Here is a 21,171-nt window from a genome sequence, read left to right as displayed (position 1 = left end):
CGATTCTCTATTTCCAATGCACTACCACACAAAATGAATTTCACCTCCAAACCTTCTCTTTGTCTCTCACTGTGCCTCTATGAAAGGAGTCAAGTCAGACACAAATCACTACCTAATGTAAGTTCAGCACTCAAAAATGTCCCGGAAGCCTAAAGGCAATTCAGTGCTTCCCTATGAAATACAAATGCCCCAGCAGTGCAGCAAATTACATTTAGGCACATTGATATTGTAAATAACAGGGTCTCTGTAATAATGACATTTCATCTTCAGAAAACTGGCACAAAAACTGTGTGTACCGATGACATGAAAACATAAGAAACAGCAGGCGTAGGCTATTAGGTCCTTTGAGCCTGCTCCGACATTCAATAAGATCACGACTGATCTACCTCAACCCCACCTTCCTGCACTAGCCCCATATCCCTTATTTCACTTATTACCCAAAAATCTATTGACCTTGGCCTGTGCAGTTATCACCCCAGTCACATAAGCAAATTTTACTAACAAGGCTCTTCCTAGGAGAAGTAGTAAGAGAGAAATACATTTTGAAAACACTTTTCAAGGGTGTTATTTTAATTATTAACTTTAACCTATCATTAACTCATAAAATGCTGCAGTCACCTTCTGGCTGGGTTTGGCAATAGGCCACATGCCTGGAGTGAGGCTTGAGCCTACAACCTTCTGACTCAAGAGATGGGAGGGTTGCCACTGAACCAAACTGGTATTTGTACTAAGAGAACTGAAAATAGTATAAGAGGGTCCATTTGCTGATGCTGACAGCTTGAACTTAATTAGTACCCTTCAAAACCTCAGCTCATTTCCTCCCTCAAAAGATTTTGTACGATCTTATCATTTTGGAGGTTGCAATTTGTCATTCACTTCATCAGAAAAGTAAGCTTTAAGTGGTTGATGAGCATTCCATTTATTATACATATTAGATGTCATTTTAGGTATATGTTCACCTCACCCTCAATGGCTATTCTCCTTTTCGGCCAGTTTTTATGCTCTCTTGATACAAGATCTTTTACCCGTATACAGATGACGTATTCTTCCAATGCAAATTCCAGAGTGTAAAATTTCAGTAATTCTAGCCAGAGGTGTCCAAGAGAAACTTGATGCGTTGAACCAAACTTCAATGCAGCCTAAGAAGAAAATGAGTAAGTGCGATAAATGATTTATGAAAAGTCTCTTCAGGTCTTTGTGTGAGTAAACAATCAATTTAAATTTTCAGTACTAGGAAGAAATCAGAGTTGTGTCAACATAACAACTTAAACTAATCTCACTGCAAACAGAAAGTTACCTCCAAATTAGGCCCTACACTGGCCAAATCTCAGCAGAAACTGCACAGGTTTAGCTGTGAGTCAATCTACAATAGAGATAATTAGAAAGTTAATTTAAGTAATTACTGGTTTGTGATACTGTGCTATCTACACATAGAGGTGGTAAAAATCTAAAGCCATATATTCTAGCTATGCTCACTGTTTGCACTTCTGCTAGTTGGATTTATTGCTCACTTATTTTTGTCATTCTGGTCAACTTCTCACTTTAAAAGTTTCTCATTTAGAAGAGTGGGGTGTGGGTTTATACACAGTTACCACCCAGCAATACAGTGCTTAAATCTATACAGAGTTTCAATGATGCAGAGTATTATTGTTACACTTTCCTCTTCAGAGACAAAGCAGTATTACACCGAGTTGTCCAGTTAACAACCTTCAACAAATTTCCTAATGTGGGGATAAAAGTGTGAATTTTATTGAGAGATGAAATTGCAATTTTAACTATTTGGACTGGAAGTTCAACCCTTTAATCGAGGGATTTTTTTTACCAATTCAATATGCCCTGATCATACGCGGTTCATGGTTAATACTACAATAAAGTAAGATTGAGATAATTTTACGCTAAGTTCTAATACTTGCACTACTCAACACATAGCAGAAACCTTAGTAAAAACACAGAATAGTACACAAATTATAACAGTGTGTCTTTAAAAAAAGAGGATATACCGCACTTACTTTGCCTTGTTTTTCCTTCAATGAACTACTTTGGTTGTTTGGTTCAGTGATTTCTGTTTTTTTATTTGAAGATTTTCTGTGATCTGCTTTATTTGAGCTTTTACCATCTCCATTGCTTGTGTTTTTTGTTTCTCCAGAGTTTGCTGGTCTGTGCTCCCACAATATATATTCATCATTCTGTATTCCTTTCAGGTGATACTCATCGATTCTTTTCAAGTCAAAACCTTCAATCTAAGATTTCAAAAAAGTGACAAATAAACTTTCCCCACCAACTCAAAATTAAAACTGGGGGAACAGTTTATGGCACACATTTTAAGAAAGACTTTCGGGTAGAAATACATCTTGGTTGGTGGCGCAAAAAGGGCAGGAGCAGCTAATCCAATACCACCCATTTTGCACCAATGCCTGATACTAGTTTCCACACCACTTTGTCTTAGTTGCACAATAGGGGGAGACAGTGCCATTGAGGTAATGTTGCTGAACTAGTACACCGGAGAACAAGACTAATGCTCTGGGGAATTTAAATTCAATTACTAGAATCTGGAATTGAAAGCCACCAACAGTGATGGTGACCATGAAACTATAATCAATTGTTATAAAAACCCATCTGGTTCACTAATGTCTTTTAAGGAAGAAAACTGCCATCATTACCTAGTCTGACCTACATGTGACTCCAGTTCCACAGTAATGTGGTGCATTCTTAACTGCCCTCTGAAATGGCACTCAGTCCAAAGGCAATATGGGATGGGCAACAAATGCTGACCTTGCCAGTGATGCCCACATCCCATGAAAAAAAAAATGCAGCAATATGTGCTGCTGTAACTTTAGGAAAGTTTTAGTTATGTGATTTGATATTTCTAATGTTTTTCATAAAAAACTAAAGAGTTAGACATGAATCAGAGGAAAACAGAATGAGAGTTCCTTTTAGAAAAGTATAATGATCCTCACCCATGAGCCCAAGTAAGCTGGCAAGAGAGGTTCATGTCTTTGTTGAAGAAAGAAGATTACCATCAATGTAAATGAATAGGAGGGAATGCCACCTTCTGCTTGACAGTCTATGTGGCACACCTAAAATAAGAAAGGATTTGAAGGATGTTAAATAGGTTATTGTAGATACAGCTTATTACAATCTAATGTTTTCTAAATATTAATCAGTGAAGATTTGTTCCATCACCTAATGACTGTTGATGGAGCAATATGAAAACTAGTAAACAATTTTATACAACACTTTAAAATACGTTTCGAGATGCAAGGAAAAATGGAAGTCAAGCCAAAGGAGAAATGTTTGTGAGGAATGGCCGAAAGCAAAGTCAAAGGGATGTATTTTAAGCAGGGTCAAAAAGAAATGGAGGAAAGTGGAGACGCAGAGGAATTTAGGAAGAGAATTTGACAGCATGGGGCCTATGCAATTGAAAGCAGGCTCACCAATGCTGGGATAAAGAAAGGAGGCTGTGGAAGAAACCAGTAGAGCAGAGGAGTGGTGAGTTTGGGGAAAGTTATAAACTGGAGGAAGTTACGAAAATAGGCAGGAATGAGGCCAAAGAGAGATTTAAAGAAAAGGGAGAGAATTTTAAATTTGAAGTTTTGTAGGACTGGCACTTAATGTAGATCGGTAAGTATAGATGGGCTAGTGGGAATTGGTGCAGTTTTGGCTGAGAGAAACAGAGTTTTGCATGAGCTGAAGATTATGTTGTGTGGACGGAGAATCTAGTGAGGAGAGATATTGAGTACTCAAGTCTGGAGAAAACAAAGCTATGAATGAAGGTTCTACAGCAAATGAGATGAGGTAGGAGCAGGCAATGTTATGCATATGGAAGTAGGTGGTTCTTATGATGTACAGGATACAGGGATGGAAAATCAGTTCAGAACCAAACAGGAAAATGAGGGTGCAAAGCTTTGGTTCAGCCTGAGGCAGCAGCCAGGGAAAGGGATTGAGTCAATAACAGGGGTATGGAGTTCGTGCCTGGACTTTTGCTCTTTCCAATGACTAGCTAGAAAAAACTATAGCGCATCTAAGACTGAATATTAGACATGCACGCAGATAGTTCAGAATCAGTGGAGGGCCTGGACAGATTGTGGAGAGGAGTCATCAATATATACATGGAAATTGAACCAGTGTCTTTGGATAATATTGCCAAGGGGCAGTTTGCAGATGAAGTGGTCGATAGAACCAAAGATGGATGTTTGGGAGGCTCCTGAGGTGACAACATGAAGGTGAGAAGAGAAGCCACTACTAGAGGAGCTGCAGGTCTTGATAAGCAATTCACTATTTCAGAAGTACAGAGAGAATTAATTAAATAGTTTTTTAGAAAATAAGATTCAACGGCCGCGAAACTGTTAGCATTCGCCATCATTACTTCTCTGAAACTTACAGCAACATCTGGAGTCTGCACATGCACAATTAGATGTGGGAATCCAGAAATTGCTGTCAGTGATTCTACATTTCCTCAGAGTGCACTGTTGATAGGCCCCAGAATGCAGTCAAGTAGAAATCACTGACGGGCAAAAAATTATCCTTTTATGCTATTCGTCACGCTGTAAAGCCCTTATTAAAATTAGGCCTTGTTGAATGAAGTGTAACTAAGTTTTTAAAGTTCCTAATTTCTCCTGAACTGCCTCGCTGGTCCTGAAAAACTAATTTCATATCTGTGGAATATCAAATTTCTCCATTAAAAGTCAGTACATTTTACGTCCTGATTTGCTTCTGAGAGAATAATTCATTGTAATTGACTGCTTACCCTGCTTGAGGACATCACTGCAGTTGGGCACCTGAACATCCCCTTGACGATGCCAGATTCAAAATAATGTTAGGAAAGGGGAAATCCAGGCCACAGAGATTGCTAGCTCTTTGTGGGCAGCTTTCTTTGGGCTCAGTGCCAACTGCTATTGCATCATGGCTGACTGCGAAATATGGGCCAACAGCGTTTCAGTATTGCTGAAGAGGCAACCGTTGTGCATGGTGTGGTACTGAACCATACATTTACAATAGTCCTCTGCCAAAGCAACCCCCCTACAGTACTGCAATGAAAATGCAATCTAAATTATGTCCCTAAGTCCGAGAGTAGGGCTTAAACCCATAGCTATCAGAATCAAAGACAGGAATGCTACCAATGAGTCACTCTCCTATTTGCCTGAAGTGTACTAGTAATTTTTGGTTTCAGTTTATTACTATGTTTTCTTCCTCTCATTTCCAAGTGAGAGAAAACAGCACCTATATCACAAACGACTGAAGGCAGTAATCATCCAAATTTTTGAGAGAATTCTCCATTGCAGAATTTTTTTTAAGGAACATATTCCAGAATGATGGACTTAACTTCAACTATTTGGCTGAACAATACACCCCTCTAACTAATAATTAATAAAAGTACTTCAATCATTAAAACTTGAATAATATTTAGCATACAGCTGTGAATAACTTTTTGAATATTAATTCCAAATGTTAGAAGAATGGCTCAGTTTACCACCATCGTGATTAAGGTGAAAACATTTGATTCAGAAGGAAAATGCTCACCCTTGCCCAGCACCGAAATGCTAAAACCAGTGGGATCAGTCGAGGCTCCAATTTGGCCAGAGCTGCCAGTAGGTTAGTAGTAAGGCAGGCCACATCGTTCCCTGCACTGACTTTACAAATCAGATCACTGCAAGGGAAGAGAATACGAACATTCTGAAAACATCTACTACAGAATACTGCATTTAAAAGAATAAATTGATTTTTTTTTTGCATGGTCTAGTAGCTATAATCCAATTGTTAGGTTTTTGACCAGCAGCACAAGTTTGAATCTCCGTTTTGGATGCAATCATTCCTCCATAGGATAGGTCATACGAACATGCGAATTAGGAGCAGGAGTTGGCCATTCGGCCCCTCGAGCCTGCTCCACTATTTAATAAGATCATGGCTAATCTGATTGTAGCTTCTGTATTATAAGGGTATCTGGCATAGCGAGAGTTAATGTGGGACTGTGTTAGATTGATTCTTGATTGACGAGGGAGTCAAAAGGTATAGGGGGAGGACAGGAAAGTAGAGTTGAAGCTGTTGTATGTTCCGTTCAGAAGGCCTCACAAAGAGGTTTGAGCTTTATATGGTTGAACATCAAGTGTTGATTGATAACACATAACTATGTACATAAATACAGGGTATAACCCAAGCTATGAGTTAACTCCATGCTTGCTTCTATAGAAGTCTCTGTCCAGTCCACAACTGACTCTAGTCTCAGGCCATGTGTCTCTTTACATCGCATTGGGCAGTACTGTTTTAATATTTCTCTATTTTTTTACTTTTCTTACCTGTCAGTAGTGAGACAGCACTTTGCCTCAGGGAGCAGTGCGTTCTTTCGCACGCATGCACGAAAGAGTTCACTTTGACAGATGGGGAATCCCTCCACCCCCCGCACAGCGGGCAGGCCACTGGGCGGGTCTTAATGGGCCCGCCCACTCAAAATGGCGGCGGGCCCTGTTTTGGTGGCGGGAGTCGGCTGTACGCCCGCCGCCGAGCCGGTGGGGCTCCACCACCTTTTCAAGAAGAGAGTTCCAAAGGCTCATGACCAGCTGAGAGAAAAAACTTCGCTCATCTCCATTTTAAATGGGCAACCCCTTCTTTTTAAACAGTGATCCCTAGTTCTAGATTCTCCCACAAGAGGAAATATCCTCTCCACATCCACCCTGTCAAGACCCCTCAGAATCTTATATGCTTCAACTGAGTCACCTCTTACTCTTTTAAACTCCAGCAGATACAAGCCTAGTCTGTCCAACCTTTCCTCAAAAGACAGCCCACCCATTCCGGTTATTAGTCTGGTAAACCTTCTTTGAACTGCTTCCAAAGCATTTACATTCTTTTTTTAATAAAGTGACCAATTCTGTACACAGTACTCCAGATGTGGTCTCACTGGTGCTCTGTATAGCTGAAGCATAACCTCCCTACTTTTGTATTCAATTCCCTTTGCAATAAATAATAAGTCTATTACCTTTGATAATTACTCGCTGTACCTGCATGCTAGCCTTTTGCGCTTCATGCACTAAGACACCCAGAACCCGCTGCATCTCAGAGCTATGCAATCTCTCACTATTTAGATAATATGCTTCTTTTTTATTCTTCTTGCCAAAATGGACAATTTTCACATTTTTCCACATTATATTCCATTTGCTAGATCTTTGCCCACTCACTTAACCTATCTATATCTTTTTGTAGCCTCTTTATGGCCTCTTCACAACGTACTTTCCTACCTATCTTTGTGCCATCAGCAAATTTGGCAACCATCCCTTCATCCAAGTCATTTATATAAATTGTGAACAGTTGAGGTCCCAGCACTGATTCCTGTGGCACACCACTCATTACATTTTGCCAACCTGAAAAAGACCCATTTATGCCTACTCTCTGCTTCTTGTTAGCCAGCCAATCTTCTATCCATGCCAATATGTTACCCCAATACCACGAGTTTTTATTTTTCGCAAAAACCTTTGATGTGACTCTTTATCAAATGCCTTCTGTTGGAAATCTAAGTACAGTACATCCACCAGTTCCCCTTTATCCACAACTCCAATAAGTTGTTTAAACATGATTTCCCTTTCACAAAACCTAACATAAAAAGCAATGTACTCCCCCCACCCCCATCACCTCAACCATCTGCAGGGTGCCTCAGAGTACTTACATGCAAGTCAACTTGCATTTTTAATATTGGTCAATGCCTTTCAGAGAAAGGTGAGAGGCAGTCTACATGATTATAATTAAATCAACACCTTCATGTTAAAAAGCATGTTTTTGCAAATTATATATCCACTGCACAAAGGGAATACAACATGTACAATTATGTGATACAGAAAATATCTTAGAGATTTAAGAATTCTGAAAGCTGGAAGTCTGCAATGAAAACAAGCAAAAATGCTGTAGATGAACAATGGGTTTGTCAGGAGCCAAGACAGAAAAGTAATTGCTCAGATGGAAACCTTTCATTTGACTGGACCTTCAAAGATGGTCTGTACAAGTCATTCTGAACTCTCAAGATATTAGGTCATCCCCAAGAGTCAGGCATAAACCAGTTGTTTTTTAATTCATTCATGGGAATTGGGTGTCGTTGGCTAGGCTAGCATTTATTCCCCATCCCTAATTACCCTTAAGGTGGTGGTGGTGAGCAGCCTTCTTGAACCCCTGCAGTCCCTGTGGTGGAGGTACACTCACAGTGCTGTTAGGGAGGGAGTTCCAGGATTTTGACCCAGAAACAATGAAGGAACTTCCAGGTGGTGGTGGTGGTGTTCCCATGTGTCTGCTGCCCTTGTCCTTCTAGATGGCAGCGATCGTGGGCTTGGAAGGGGCTGTCTAAGGAGCCTTGGTGAGTTCCTGTAGTCCATCTTGTAGATGGTACAAACTGTAGTCACTGGGCGTCAGTGGTAGAGGGAGTGAATGTTTGTGGATGAGGTGCCAATCAAGCAGGCTGCTTTGTCCTGGATGGTGTCAAGCTTCTTGGAGCTGCACTCATCCAGGCAAGAGGAGAGTATTCCATCACACTTCTGACTTGTGCCTTGTAGATGGTGGACAGGCTTTGGGGAGACAATGCGATGTAGGTGCAGAAGTAGGCCATTCAGCCCATCGAGCCTGCTCCACCATTCAATGAGATCATGGCTGATCTGATAATCCTCAACTCCACTTTCCTGCCTTTTCCCCATAACCCTCGATTCCCTTACTGATTAAAAATCTGTCTATCTCTGCCTTGAATAAGTTAACAACCCAGCCTCTATAGCCCTCTGCGGTAAAGAATTCCACAGATTAACTGCCCTCTGAGAAGAAATTCTTCCTCATCTCTGTTTTAAATGGGCGACCCCTTACTGAGATTGACCTTGTCAAGCCCCCTAAGAATCTTATATGTTTCAATAAGATTGCCTCTCATCCTTCTAAACTCCAATAAGTGCAGACCCAACCTACTCAACCTATCCTCATAAGAAAATCCCTCCAGACTGGAATCAACCTAGTGAACCTCCTATGGACTTTCTCCAATGCCAGTATATCTTTCCTTAGATAAGGGAACCAAAACTGTTCACAGCATTCTAGATGTAGTCTAACTAGTACCTTGTATAGTTTTAGGAAGACTTCCCTATTCTTATACTCCATTCCCTTTGAAATAAAGGCCAACATTCCATGTGCCTTCCCTATTACCTGTTGAACTTGTATGTTAGCTTTTTGGGATTTATGCACACTGACTCCCAAATCTCTCTTTGCTGCAGCCTTCTGCAGTCTTTCTCCATTTACATAATATTCAGCACCACCATTCTAATCTTCCTGCCAAAGTGCATAACCTCACATTTTCCCACATTATATTCCATCTGCCGCTTTTTTGGGAGTCAGGAGGTGAGTTACACGCCACAGGATTCCTAGCCTCTGACCTGCTCTTGTAGCTACAGTATTTTTTAATCATGCTGTTTCTCATTTTGTATTTTCTATACATTCTAAATCATTTGTAAGCAACTTCCATGAACATTCAGAAAGGAATAAAATAAATGTTTCACTATAATTGTGGCTTTCACAAACCTTTTTATATCCCTGCAGAAGATAATTGGAACTTTGGCATGGAAATCAGACTCGACATCTGAATATAAAGCTGGAAGGTAAAATTTTAAATACATTAAGGACACAGGTAGGAAGAAAGTGTACACAATTTAAAGAATGACTTATAAATAATGGATCTTATATTCCTCCAATTTCAAAGCTGATATGGTACAAAAAGTTTAAAATAAAGCATAATGGTTGCAAGATCTAAATGTTAGTTAATTCTATTAAAAAAACTGCAGGCAATTCTGGAACAGAGGCAATGCTACACAGAAAAGGATAAGGTTCCAGCTAAAAGTAAAATACTGCAGATACTGGAAATCTGAAACAAAAACAAAAATAGCTGGAATAACTCAGCAGGTCTGACAGCATCTGCGGAGAGGAACAAGGTTGATGTTTTGAGTCCGTATGACTCTTCATCAGCACTAAGGAAATAGAGAAATGAGGTGAAATATAAGCTGGTAGAGGGGGGGTGGGACAGGTGGAGCTAGATAGAGGGCCAGTGATAGGTGGAGGCAAAGAGGAGGTTGCCAAAGATGTCGCAGACAAAAGGACAAAGGGGTGTTGATGGTAGTGATATTATCCACTTCTTAAAATAATTTATAATTTTTAAAATATATTTTTCTTTTCCCACCTATTTTTAAATTTATTTCGATCTATTGTTTTATCTCCACCTTTTAGCCCATTTCGATCCCTTCCCCCCACCCACCCCCACTAGGGCACTTGCTTGTCCTGCTTTCTACCCTTAATGTTCCCATTAGCACATCCCTTAGATAATATCACCACCATCAACACCCCTTTGTCCTTTTGTCTACACATCTTTGGCAATCTCTTCTTTGCCTCCACCTATCACTGGCCCTCTATCTAGCTCCACCTGTCCCGCCCCCCCCTCTACTAGCTTATATTTCACCTCATTTCTCTATTTCCTTAGTTCTGATAAAGAGTCACACGGATTCGAAACGTCAACTGTGTTCCTCTCCGCAGATGCTGTCAGACCTGCTGAGTTTTTCCAGCTATTTTTGTTTTTGTAAAGGAAAAGGTTCATCTAGTTTGTCTTTTTAAATTAGTTTGTAGGAAGGCCAGCATTTATTGCCCATCCTAATTGTTCTTGAAGAGGGTGGTGGTCAGCCACCTACTTGTGGTGTAGATACACACACGGTGCTGTTAGGCAGGGAGTTCCTCTCAGGCATACTATACTTACATTAGGCGATGTCTCAAATTACTCAAATACTGTAACCAAAAATGTTATTTTCAGAAAGAAAATCAATCTAATTTGTATTTTAATAAATCAATACTGCTAACTGCTCACCAACTGCCTCCATCATCTCCCTAGGGAGCCCGTTACCTAAATCAACCAATTGTTCAATGGAATATTGTATCCACAGGTTAGTTTTCAATTTACCCTTTCTTCAAGCACAGGCTGTACCCACTAGGCCTGTTCTGGACAAGGTGCAATTGCTTGTTAATAATATACATTATTTAGTCCCTTTAGACTCATAAAAACAACAATTATTTCACCTCTCGACCTCTGCTTTTTGAGTGAGAACATGGCCATTTAGTTCAATGATCACTACAATCTTTATGTATGTGATGTACACTAACTGAATATGTGCTGAAAAGAAATGAGAAACCAACATTTAACCTAAACCTATAATCAAAATTATGATGAGCAAAATTACATAAACTGATTTTATTTTGTTTAAGTATGTTCAGAAACCTTGGCTGATACCAACATAAATTAACGAACTTTATACATGACTACATCATCAAATTAGTTTATGATTAGCCCTGTTTCTTTTTTGCAAATCTCCTCACATCATTTAAGGCCAACTTGCACTATGCTCCCTTAGGAATACAGAGGATATTGGCAACAAAGTTCCAGACCCAATGCCTTGCTGCAACTGGACAGTAGGAACTGCTTAATTATGAAGTTTCTTTTTGCCTACCAGTGAAGAAGTATCTGGCCTCCACTTGACACAACTGAATGGCCGTAATCAGGAACTTGGCACATGGAGCTCACTTTATGGCTCCACCCAATATCCCCACTATCTTCACAAAAATACTGTTTATAATAGTCAAAACTTAAAATTATCTGAGGTAGTCAGTGAACTTACAACTGTTTTTAATAATATCCAGCACTTGTATCAAAACATCTGGCTGATTTAACTGCAAAAGAAACAATAATGAACAAAACTAAATTCCCACAATAGAGAGAGGAAGAATCATGCAGCAAATTTTTAAACCACTGTACTTTGCATAATATTAAAATGCACCATTTTATTCATAGTATGTATTATACGTTATAGGGCAGGTGGAGAACTTACAGTGCCATTGTATTGTCATTCTAATCAATTCAAGGTTACATTAAAGAGAAGCTTATACCGAATAAATGTTATCACTCCATCTCGGGGATGCAGAAGTCATGAATCTGAATCAAAATCCAGATTTCCTAAAATATTCCTAATTTTCTGATACATCCAAATCTTTTACCAGGTTAATTTCACACTTTCCATTTACTTCCATGTTCTGTGCGCTATGCAGAGCTACAAGATTTGTCGTCTCCAAAATAACGGACAGTTAGTGTTCCCAGTCAGTGCCAGGGTTATGAAAGAAATTTAGAGGGCAAGGCAAACTGTGGAGCTCTCAAACATGTCAGGCAGCAAGTTCAAGGGTGTCATCGGAAGGTGCCTGTGTGAGGGTTCTCTTGTGAATGTGAATGATTTGTTTGGCAAGGATCAGATGTTAACTTTGACAAGAGGGTTGTGGTAGAAGAAACCAAAAATTATAATTTATTTTAAAAACATCATTTTATTTTAAATAGGGGGATGAGTTAATGACCAAGGTTGAAGCCTATAAAGTCTAATTCTGTGGCACTAGAACATTGGTTAAAAATATTAACACTATGCATGCAGAATATATCTATCATATGACTCATATGTATACGTTAAAAAACATTAACGGAAACACTTTGTATCACTTACATGGGAGGGAAATTTTACATCAATGTTGATGTCACTAGTTTTGAAAGCAAACCTTGTAAGACAAGAGCCATACAACCTCAGTGAGCAACCTGTAAAACAAAAAAGCAAAATAAATCAACAGAGATTTATCTAGTCTCATCTTGTGTCATTGAACATTCTAATGCATTAATACCCTTTCTATTCCTTTACATTCCTAAAAAGAAAGCTGGCATTTTGGCATTCTTCAACTCTAATCTTGGCAATTAGTGCACAACTTCCCTCTATTATAACTAGCACTAAATTTAACTCTCACGCTACTGCATCCTTCTGCTTCCTGGATTACCATCACATCTCTTGTCCTGACTGTTTCCCTTCTATGTCCATTTTCAAGCCATTTTCAATCTCTCCTATTCCCAGTCCATCTTTTCATCTCCTTGAAGTTCACTTGTATTCACTCTATCCTTCAGAAAGGTATGATTACATTTCCCATAGTGCTATTATACTGGCATCACTGCTTTCTAATTTATCAAAGTTACTATTAACTTTCAAATTGGCTGTTACCTTGGATCTCTTAGTTTAATCCATGATGACTGGTATGGACAACACATGCAGTACAAATCAATGTTTTGCATATTCAAATTTGAAGATGTGTGCTCATGGACAGTAGACAATATTCCACATGATCTGTTTGTGACCAGCTGGAGAACCATAACACAAAGTAATTCACACCTGGCAAATGTTGTTGAATAATTTTCTCCATCTCGTTCACGATATTTTCCCGGACTTGGAAATCCTGCTCAGAAATCCCTTCTTGTTGTGCAGCCTGTAACACGGCAGAATTTAATGCAGCCAGGTGGTCAGGTGTTGGTGGTATCAGGTTACGAAGCTCATTTTCTTCTTGTTTCTCCTAGAGGCAGAGAACAGGAAACAACCATTCACGCCTTGAAAACTAACAGTGCTATTTCTGTACGGCTCAAACATATTTTTAAAAATCACGATACGATTCTTCCTTGGATAAAATATTCTATCTGACAGGGTGGCTGTATTGAAAGAACTTGCTGCAAGTGCAAAAGAGTAAACATTCTAGGATAAGTTGCAAAACTACGACAAATGAAAGTACTTACTGCAATATTTTTCTTATGTCGTTTTTCTTTTATATGCTTATGAGCTCCCTGGATATTTTCGATGTGAACTAGGCAAAGTTTGCATAGGTACTGACATGAAGGATATTCTGATGAACGCTTTGAAACAAAAAGTAAATATAACAAAGCTTCAGTATGACTAGAAATGTTATAATATAATGAATTATTAGCTTGTAAAGAATATTTAATGATGAGTATTGCTGTCAATCGATTGACAGATCTAGATTACAAGAAAGTCACAAAGATCTTTCAAAAAAAGAGAAGCAATGCCTGATCTTGCCAGGAAAGGTGAGGCCATGTTTGTGTATGGGCATACGAACAGTGGTGTAACCCTAAGAGCACCATTATGAAATTCTAGAACATTATATGCAGTTATTTCACCTGCACACATTATCATTTTTAGTTTTGCACTTGCAAAATATCATTACTGTGGACATTGAGAATAGCCACACAAATATTGCAAAATTATTAAACACAAAACTTGTATATTTTACCAATTTTACAATTATTATAAATTACCAAATCTGCAATATATTCATAGAAAACAAATTAATGCAATTTCTAGAAAAAAATTGGATAAATCAGATTCAACCTTCAGGTAAAATTATAAGCTGGGATTGCAACAGTTAAATATTACAATACTTAACAGTTTTTCTAGTGGAACCTAGATTGGTGTGCTACAGACAAAAAGCACTTTTCAAATTCAATATCACTGGGAAATGATAATTCCAGTTATAATTCCCTCACCACCCTCCTCTTTTTGCTCAGATTTTTTTTTAGAACACTGGTGTCTTATATAAGAACATGAGAAATAGGGGCAGCAGTAGGCCACTCAGCCTTTCAAGCCTGCTCCGCCATTCAATGAGATCATGGCTGATCTTCTACCTCAATACCATTTTCCTGCACTATCCCTGTATCCCTTGATGTTCTCAGTCTTGAACATATTCACTGACTGAGCTTTCACAGCCCTCTCGGGCAGAGAATTTCAAAGATTCACCACCCTCTAATTGAAGAAATTCCTCCTCATCTCAGTCCTAAATGATTTGTCTCTTATTCTGAGACTGTGTCCCCTGGTCCTAGACCTCCCAGCCAAGGGGAACATCCTTCCTACATCTATCCTGTCGAGCCCTACAAGAATTTTGTATGTTTGAATGAGATCACCTCTCATTCCTCTAAACTCCAGAGAATTAAGGCCCAGTCTATTTAATCTTTCCTAATAGGACAATCCCTCCATCCCAGGAATTAATTTCATGAACCCTTGTTGCACTCCCTCTATGGCAAGGATATCTTTCCTTAGGTAAGGAAACCAAAACTGCATACAATACTCCAGGAGTGGCCTCACAAAGGCACTATATAATTGCAGTAAGACATATTTTTTAGAAAAGGTTCAAACCTAACAGTTGGAAAGATGCGCTTGCTGAATCACTGACTTACAAAATTTAAAACAATTTTCAATAGTCAGTTGGGGATTCTTGTATTATTCCACAAAATAGTAAGAGTTTTGAAGTTATTCAATTTTTCTAAGAATTAAGATGAAAATACAAAATTGACAGGCGGGAAAAGACCAGCTGGTCCATCAAGCCCTGCCCCATACCTCATGATGGATGGAGCATCATAATTAAACATTTTCCAGCTAACCCCTACACCCTCCCTTGCAACCAAACAAAATTTAGACTGCATTTATAATGAAGTTATTTTCTTACTATTCAAATAAAAAGATTATTGAAGGCTACTAGGTGTCAGCTGTGGTTCAGTAGCAGCATTCTTGAGTCAGTTGGTTGCAGGTTCAAGTCCCACTCCAGAGACTTGAGCACAAAACCTATGCTGGCACATCAATGCAGTAGTGCCATTTTTTAAACCTCCTTGTTGGGGTCCAAATTTCAGTAGTTTTTTTGCTCAGTTGGGGAAGGATCAAAAAGAAGCCAAGCACCTCCTCATGGGTGCTCAGAGCCATTGTGATTTACACCAAATAGGGAAGCCATATGGCCCACCACGCTTCTGCTGGTTCTTTGCCAAAACAATTCAAAACCAGTCAGGAATAGTGCAACACATTTATTTTTCACTCTCCTCAGCGTCTTGCAAAAAGAATCAGTTCTGACAGTTCATGAGCAATAACGTGACAATATTAATATAATTCTTTGACCAACAAAACAGTAAGGAACATACTCCGCTACAAATCCTACCTTATATTGTATTATAAAAATCTGCCAAAAATTTACATTTGTCCAAAAGTCATTATTATTCATTCTTGGTTTTAAGTTAACTTTAATGCTATTGTAACTTGAATTGTATTTTCAAAGCAAATCATGTCCTACTTTTTCCAGACGAGAGATATAATCCCTCTCTAGCCTTTCCTCTGCTTGTTTCAGTCCAAGCTGTTGTTCTGCTGTCATTTTAGACTCATCAATCACCGGTGCGCTTTCTGGATTGTCTTTCTCTAAAGGATGTGCTTTGTTTGCATTTGCAGCAGTTGCTTTACCTGTAAATATTACAAATGCACAATAATAATTTTGATACACTTTTGCTCCACATGAAAGCTAGGACAGATAAGACCAATATGTAGCGAATTAGACATAAATCCCGTATCGCTAAAACCTGGAAGCAAATCCAGCCCAGAAGTTTTTATGCCTGGTAGCTACAAGCATTCTTTGTGGAATTAGTTTGGGTAGTTTGAATTCACGAGACTATAGCACAAAGCAACTCACTAATTCAGCACTAAATTGCACACTCAAAGGTCACAGGATGCTGTGGAAAAGTGATAAGTATTATTCCGACATGATAAGGTTGCTCTTCTGAGGTTCTAACTGAGGCACATTGTTAGGGAAGAGCTAGAAGAGCTTTTTCCAGCATCAAGTCATAGCATACCTTGCACAGAAATGCCTGATGCACACTGTAGGTGCACAAAGCTGATAGAATTTGATTCTCTAGCTGTAACAGTACTCACAAAATTTCAAAAGAAACATATTGTTGAGGATCTCGGTAGTGCAGTGTGCTACATATTACCATTTCTCCCAAAACCTGTGATCAAATCCAAACCGACATGAAATAATTTTTCCATCTTGATCCAGGTCCTAATGGGAATGGGGTTATAGAATAAGACTGTCCTTAATTTGGAACTACTTAGCCAACTCACTCAGGGGAAATAAGAAAAAAACCCTGTCACTTAGCATTTAGCTGTTACACTTGATGAATGCTTAATAATAAGAATGAATGCTGAAATGGTACTAATATCACTGGTCCTAATGAGTACAAATAACTTAAGAGGAAAAATAACATTGTCTCATCAATGCTATAGAGTGCATTTTTTCTCAAATTCTCTATGGATCTATTTACACACCTTAACATCATGAGGCTGATTATTTGAATGCTCACTCACAGTCAATGAGGCTCCACTCAGAGTTCACATTGGAGAATTAGTCTTTATACGTTCTATCAAATTCCATAAGTCATGTTGCTTTCATTTTTGCAATTTAGTTAACAACCATACCATATTTCCCCTAATTTAACTATATTTAATGATACACCAATTGACCATGTAATCATATCTTGCACCTCAATTCCAATGTGCTACTTTCATTTTTCAATATTAAAGAAGGTAACTATGGTATATTTTCAATATACAGCTGTGGAGTGATAAAGATACTTCTAGCATTATGTTTGGATTAGTTTCCTTAACTCAGTCATGTTTCCTGGTTTCTTTTTTATGTTTATTCCACATTTCTGTTGTGCTTTTTATTTGTGGGAGGAAAAAAGGGGTAAACAAGGGTCTTGTCTATTAACTTTATTAAAATAAAAGTAAGTAGTTAATATACTGGGACAGCTGTCACACTGCTTGTGCAACATCCAATACTGGATGAACAGAAATTTCCTCCAAATGTATATTGGGAAGACCAAAGCCATTGTCTACTGTCCCTGCCACAAACTCTGTCTCTAGCCATCAATTCCACCCCTTGCCTTGGCAATTGTCCTAGGCTGAACCAGGTCATTTGCAACCCTTATATTATATTTGACACTGAGGTGAGCTGGTTTCTGGTCTGGCAAAACATCAACTTTTAAATTCTCATCCTTGTTTCCAAATCACACAATGGCTTCAATACTCCCTATTTCTGCAGCCCTCCTCCAATTCTGGTCTCTTGTACTGCGCTCTGGCAGTAGATAAAAGGGATGCAGCTATCAATAAGGCAAAAATAGAATCCATTTGGATAAAGATAAAAGATTATAAAGGATCAATCACACTAATAGGTGTAGTCTACAGGCCACCAAACAGTGGATAGGAGGTGGAGGAAGAAATATGCAGACAAATTAGGGAGTTGAGTAAAAAAGGCAATTAGGGATGGGCAATAAATGCTGGCCTAGCCAGCGATGCCCACATCCCATGAATGAATAAAAAAGACACAGAATAGTAATCATGGGATATTTCAACTACCCTGATATTAATTGGACAAGAGAAGTAGGTAAAGGGGTTGAGAGAATGGGGCTCCTACAATGTGTGCAAGACTCCTTTCTAACCCAATATGTAAAAGCCCAATAGGGGAGGATTTATTGTTAGATCTAGTGATGGGGAACGAACCTGGGCAGGTAAGAGAAGTAAAAGTAAGGAAACATCTAGCTAATCATCTCCAAAATATAATACCTTTAAGATGATAATAGAAAAGGACCTAAATATTAAAAAAAACAAGCTAATAGGTTGGAGAAAAGCTGATTTTAACGGATTGGGAACAGAACTTGGGAAAATAAAATGGGCAACAATAGTGGCAAACAACTATTTAGAATGACAATGGGAAACATTAAAAAAGATATATAAATGCTTGGGAGAACAGAATTTGAATATTGCCGAAAAGAGCTGCTAAAGCTTTTCGTCTTGCACTCATCAGGGCAAATAGAAGAATGCCAAATTTCAAATGATCACAACAATTCATACTACAGGAGAAAAGGGTGTTGATTGGTTGGCAAGTCGACTTTGATTAGTTGAAGCATTACCATGGAGAAAGCAACGGGAAACTATGGGCTCCCCATGATTAAAGATTTGAACATATTCCTATTGTTTGCAGAGAAGGGTCCCTGCGTATAAATGTATGTCACTTCCAGCAAGCATAAATAAGCCACGTTGTGAGTTTGACTAATTATCTTAAATGAAGACAGAAAGTTGTGAAAAAACTCAGTAAGTCTGTGGAGAGCAGAAGAGTATCACATCTAACAAAATATCTATGTTAGATGTGATTCCGATATTTGGCAGCACTTACTGAACAATCCCGAGTGTGCTAGCAGCTATACTAACAACCAATTTAAGATAATTAGTTGAGCTTGTAATGTGATAAAAGCAAAATACTGCAGATGCTGGAAATATGAAACAAGAGCAAAAACTGCTGGAAAAACTCAGCAGGTCTGACAGTATCTGTGGAGAGAAAGGCAGAGTTAACGTTTCGAGTCCGTATGACTCTTCTTCAGTTAGTTCTGATGCTGTCAGACCTGCTGAGTTTTTCCAGCAATTTTGAGCTTGTAATGTGGTTCATTTACACTTGCCAGAAATAACATGCATTTATATGTTTGTACTGACGAGTGCAAGACAAAATGCTTCAACACCATGTCTCTCTTTTCAGCAATATTTAAGAGTGTTCAACTGATTGCAGGAAAAATATATTCTGCTAAAAGAAAGAACCAAACAGTAGTGGGACTCCATGGATGAATAAAGATATAATTTATAATATAAAGATATATTGTGAGTTAGGAAAGAGGCATACATTAAGTACATAGTCAGCAGAGGGGTGCATAATAAAAGCAAACGCAAAAAATTTGTAGAGAAGCTAAAAAACAATTAGGAAGACAAAGAGGAATTAAGAAATTAAATTAAGGAACACAAAACGAAACAATGGCTTGACACTTCCTCCTACCTCCCCTTGGAGCATGACCCCCACCACTGAACATCAAGCCATTGTTTTCAGGACTGTCACTGACCTCATCTCCTCTGGAGATCTTCCCTCAACAGCTTCCAACCTCATAATCTCCCAACCTCGGACGGCCCGCTTCTACCTCCTACCCAGAATCCACAAACAGGACTGTCCCGACAGACCAATCGTGCCAGCCTGTCCCTGCCCCACAGAACTCATTTCTTGCTATCTTGACTCCATTCTCTCTCCCCTTGTCCAGTCTCTTCCCACCTACATCTGCGATTCCTCTGATGCCCTACATCATATCAATAATTTCCAGTTCCCTGGCCCCAACTGCCTCCTCTTCACCATAGGCGTCCAATCCCTCTACACCTCCATCCCCCACCGGGATGGTCTGAAGGCTCTCCGCTTCTTCCTTGAACAGAGGCCCGAACAATCCCCATCCACCACCACTCTCCTCCGTCCGGCTGAACTTGTTCTCTCACTGAACAATTTCTCCTTAAACTCATCTCACTTCCTCCAAATAAATGGTGTGGCCATGGGTACCCGCATGAGCCCCAGTTATGCCTGTCTCTTCATGGGGTATGTGGAACATTCCTTGTTCCAGTCCAACTCAGGCCCCCTCCCACAACTCTTTCTCTGGTACATCAATGACTGCTTTGGTGCCGCTTCATGCTCTCGTCTGGACCTGGAAAAATTTGTTAATTTTGTTTCCAATTTCCACCTCTCCATCATTTTCACATGGTCCATCACTGACACTTCCCTTCCCTTCCTTGACCTCTCTGTCTCAACTTCTGGTGATAGGCAATCAAGTGGGCTGCTTTGTCCCGGATGGTGTCAAGCTTCTTGAGTGTTGTGGGAGCTGCACGCATCCAGGGAGTATTCCATCACACTCCTGACTTGCACTTTGAAGATGGTGGATAGGCTTTGCAGGGGTGGGGGGGGGGGGGTCAGGAGTTGCTCTCCGCAGAATTCCCAGCATCTGACCTGCTCTTGTAGCCACAGTATTTATATGGCTAGTCCAGTTCAGTTTCTGGTCAACGGTAACCCCCAGGATGGTGATGGTGGGGGATTCAGCAATGGCAATTCCATTGAATGTCATGGGGAGATGATTAGTTTCTCTCTTGTTGGGAATAATCACTTTTGGCACTTTTGTGGCGCAAATGCTACTTGCCACTTACCAACCTAAGCCTGAATGTTGTCCAGGTCTTGCTGCATATAGGCATGGGTTGCTTCAGCATCTGAGGAGTCACAAATTGTGCTAAAATATTGTGCAGTCATCAATGAACATCCCCTCTTCTAACCTTATGATGGAGGGAAGGTCACTGATGAAGCAGCTGAAGATTGTTGGGTCTAGGACACTGCACTGAGGAACTCCTGCAGCGATGTCCCGGGACTGAAACGATTGACCTGCAACAACCACAATCTCTGTGCTAGGTATAACTCTAACCAGCGGAGAGTTTTCCCCTCAGCCAAATGCTTTGATGTCAGGGGCAGTCGCTCTCAATTCACCTCGAGTTCAGCTTTTTTGTCCATGTTTGGATGAAGGCTATAATTCAGTCAGGAGCTGAGTGGACCTGGCAGAACCCAAATTGAACGTCAGTGAGCAGGTTCTTGCTGACTAAGTGTCGCTTGATA

The 21,171-nt window shown here is 39.5% G+C and overlaps 1 protein-coding gene across 3 annotated transcripts in view; it reads right to left on the bottom strand.

Annotated features, from left to right (window-relative positions):
• tut4 (terminal uridylyl transferase 4) overlaps positions 1-21,171 on the bottom strand; it is an 84,816-nt gene that overhangs the window by 49,276 nt on the left and 14,369 nt on the right. For all 3 annotated transcript variants that reach the window (XR_013579309.1, XM_078561098.1, XM_078561099.1), the window contains exons 4-13: positions 15,961-16,124; positions 13,628-13,744; positions 13,233-13,410; positions 12,525-12,613; positions 11,658-11,709; positions 9,526-9,595; positions 5,521-5,647; positions 2,958-3,077; positions 2,010-2,240; positions 965-1,139 (exon numbers count right to left, since the gene is read on the bottom strand). Coding sequence is in view for 2 of the 3 variants with exons in the window: in XM_078561098.1 (XP_078417224.1) it covers positions 965-1,139; positions 2,010-2,240; positions 2,958-3,077; positions 5,521-5,647; positions 9,526-9,595; positions 11,658-11,709; positions 12,525-12,613; positions 13,233-13,410; positions 13,628-13,744; positions 15,961-16,124 (1,323 nt within the window). In the remaining variant the exon portion in view is untranslated. The remainder of the gene's footprint in view (positions 1-964; positions 1,140-2,009; positions 2,241-2,957; positions 3,078-5,520; positions 5,648-9,525; positions 9,596-11,657; positions 11,710-12,524; positions 12,614-13,232; positions 13,411-13,627; positions 13,745-15,960; positions 16,125-21,171) is intronic.

This window comes from Cetorhinus maximus, chromosome 17, assembly GCF_964194155.1.
Source record: "Cetorhinus maximus chromosome 17, sCetMax3.hap1.1, whole genome shotgun sequence".
Taxonomy (NCBI): Eukaryota; Metazoa; Chordata; class Chondrichthyes; order Lamniformes; family Cetorhinidae; genus Cetorhinus; species Cetorhinus maximus.
This window is presented reverse-complemented; position numbering and strand designations above follow the sequence as displayed.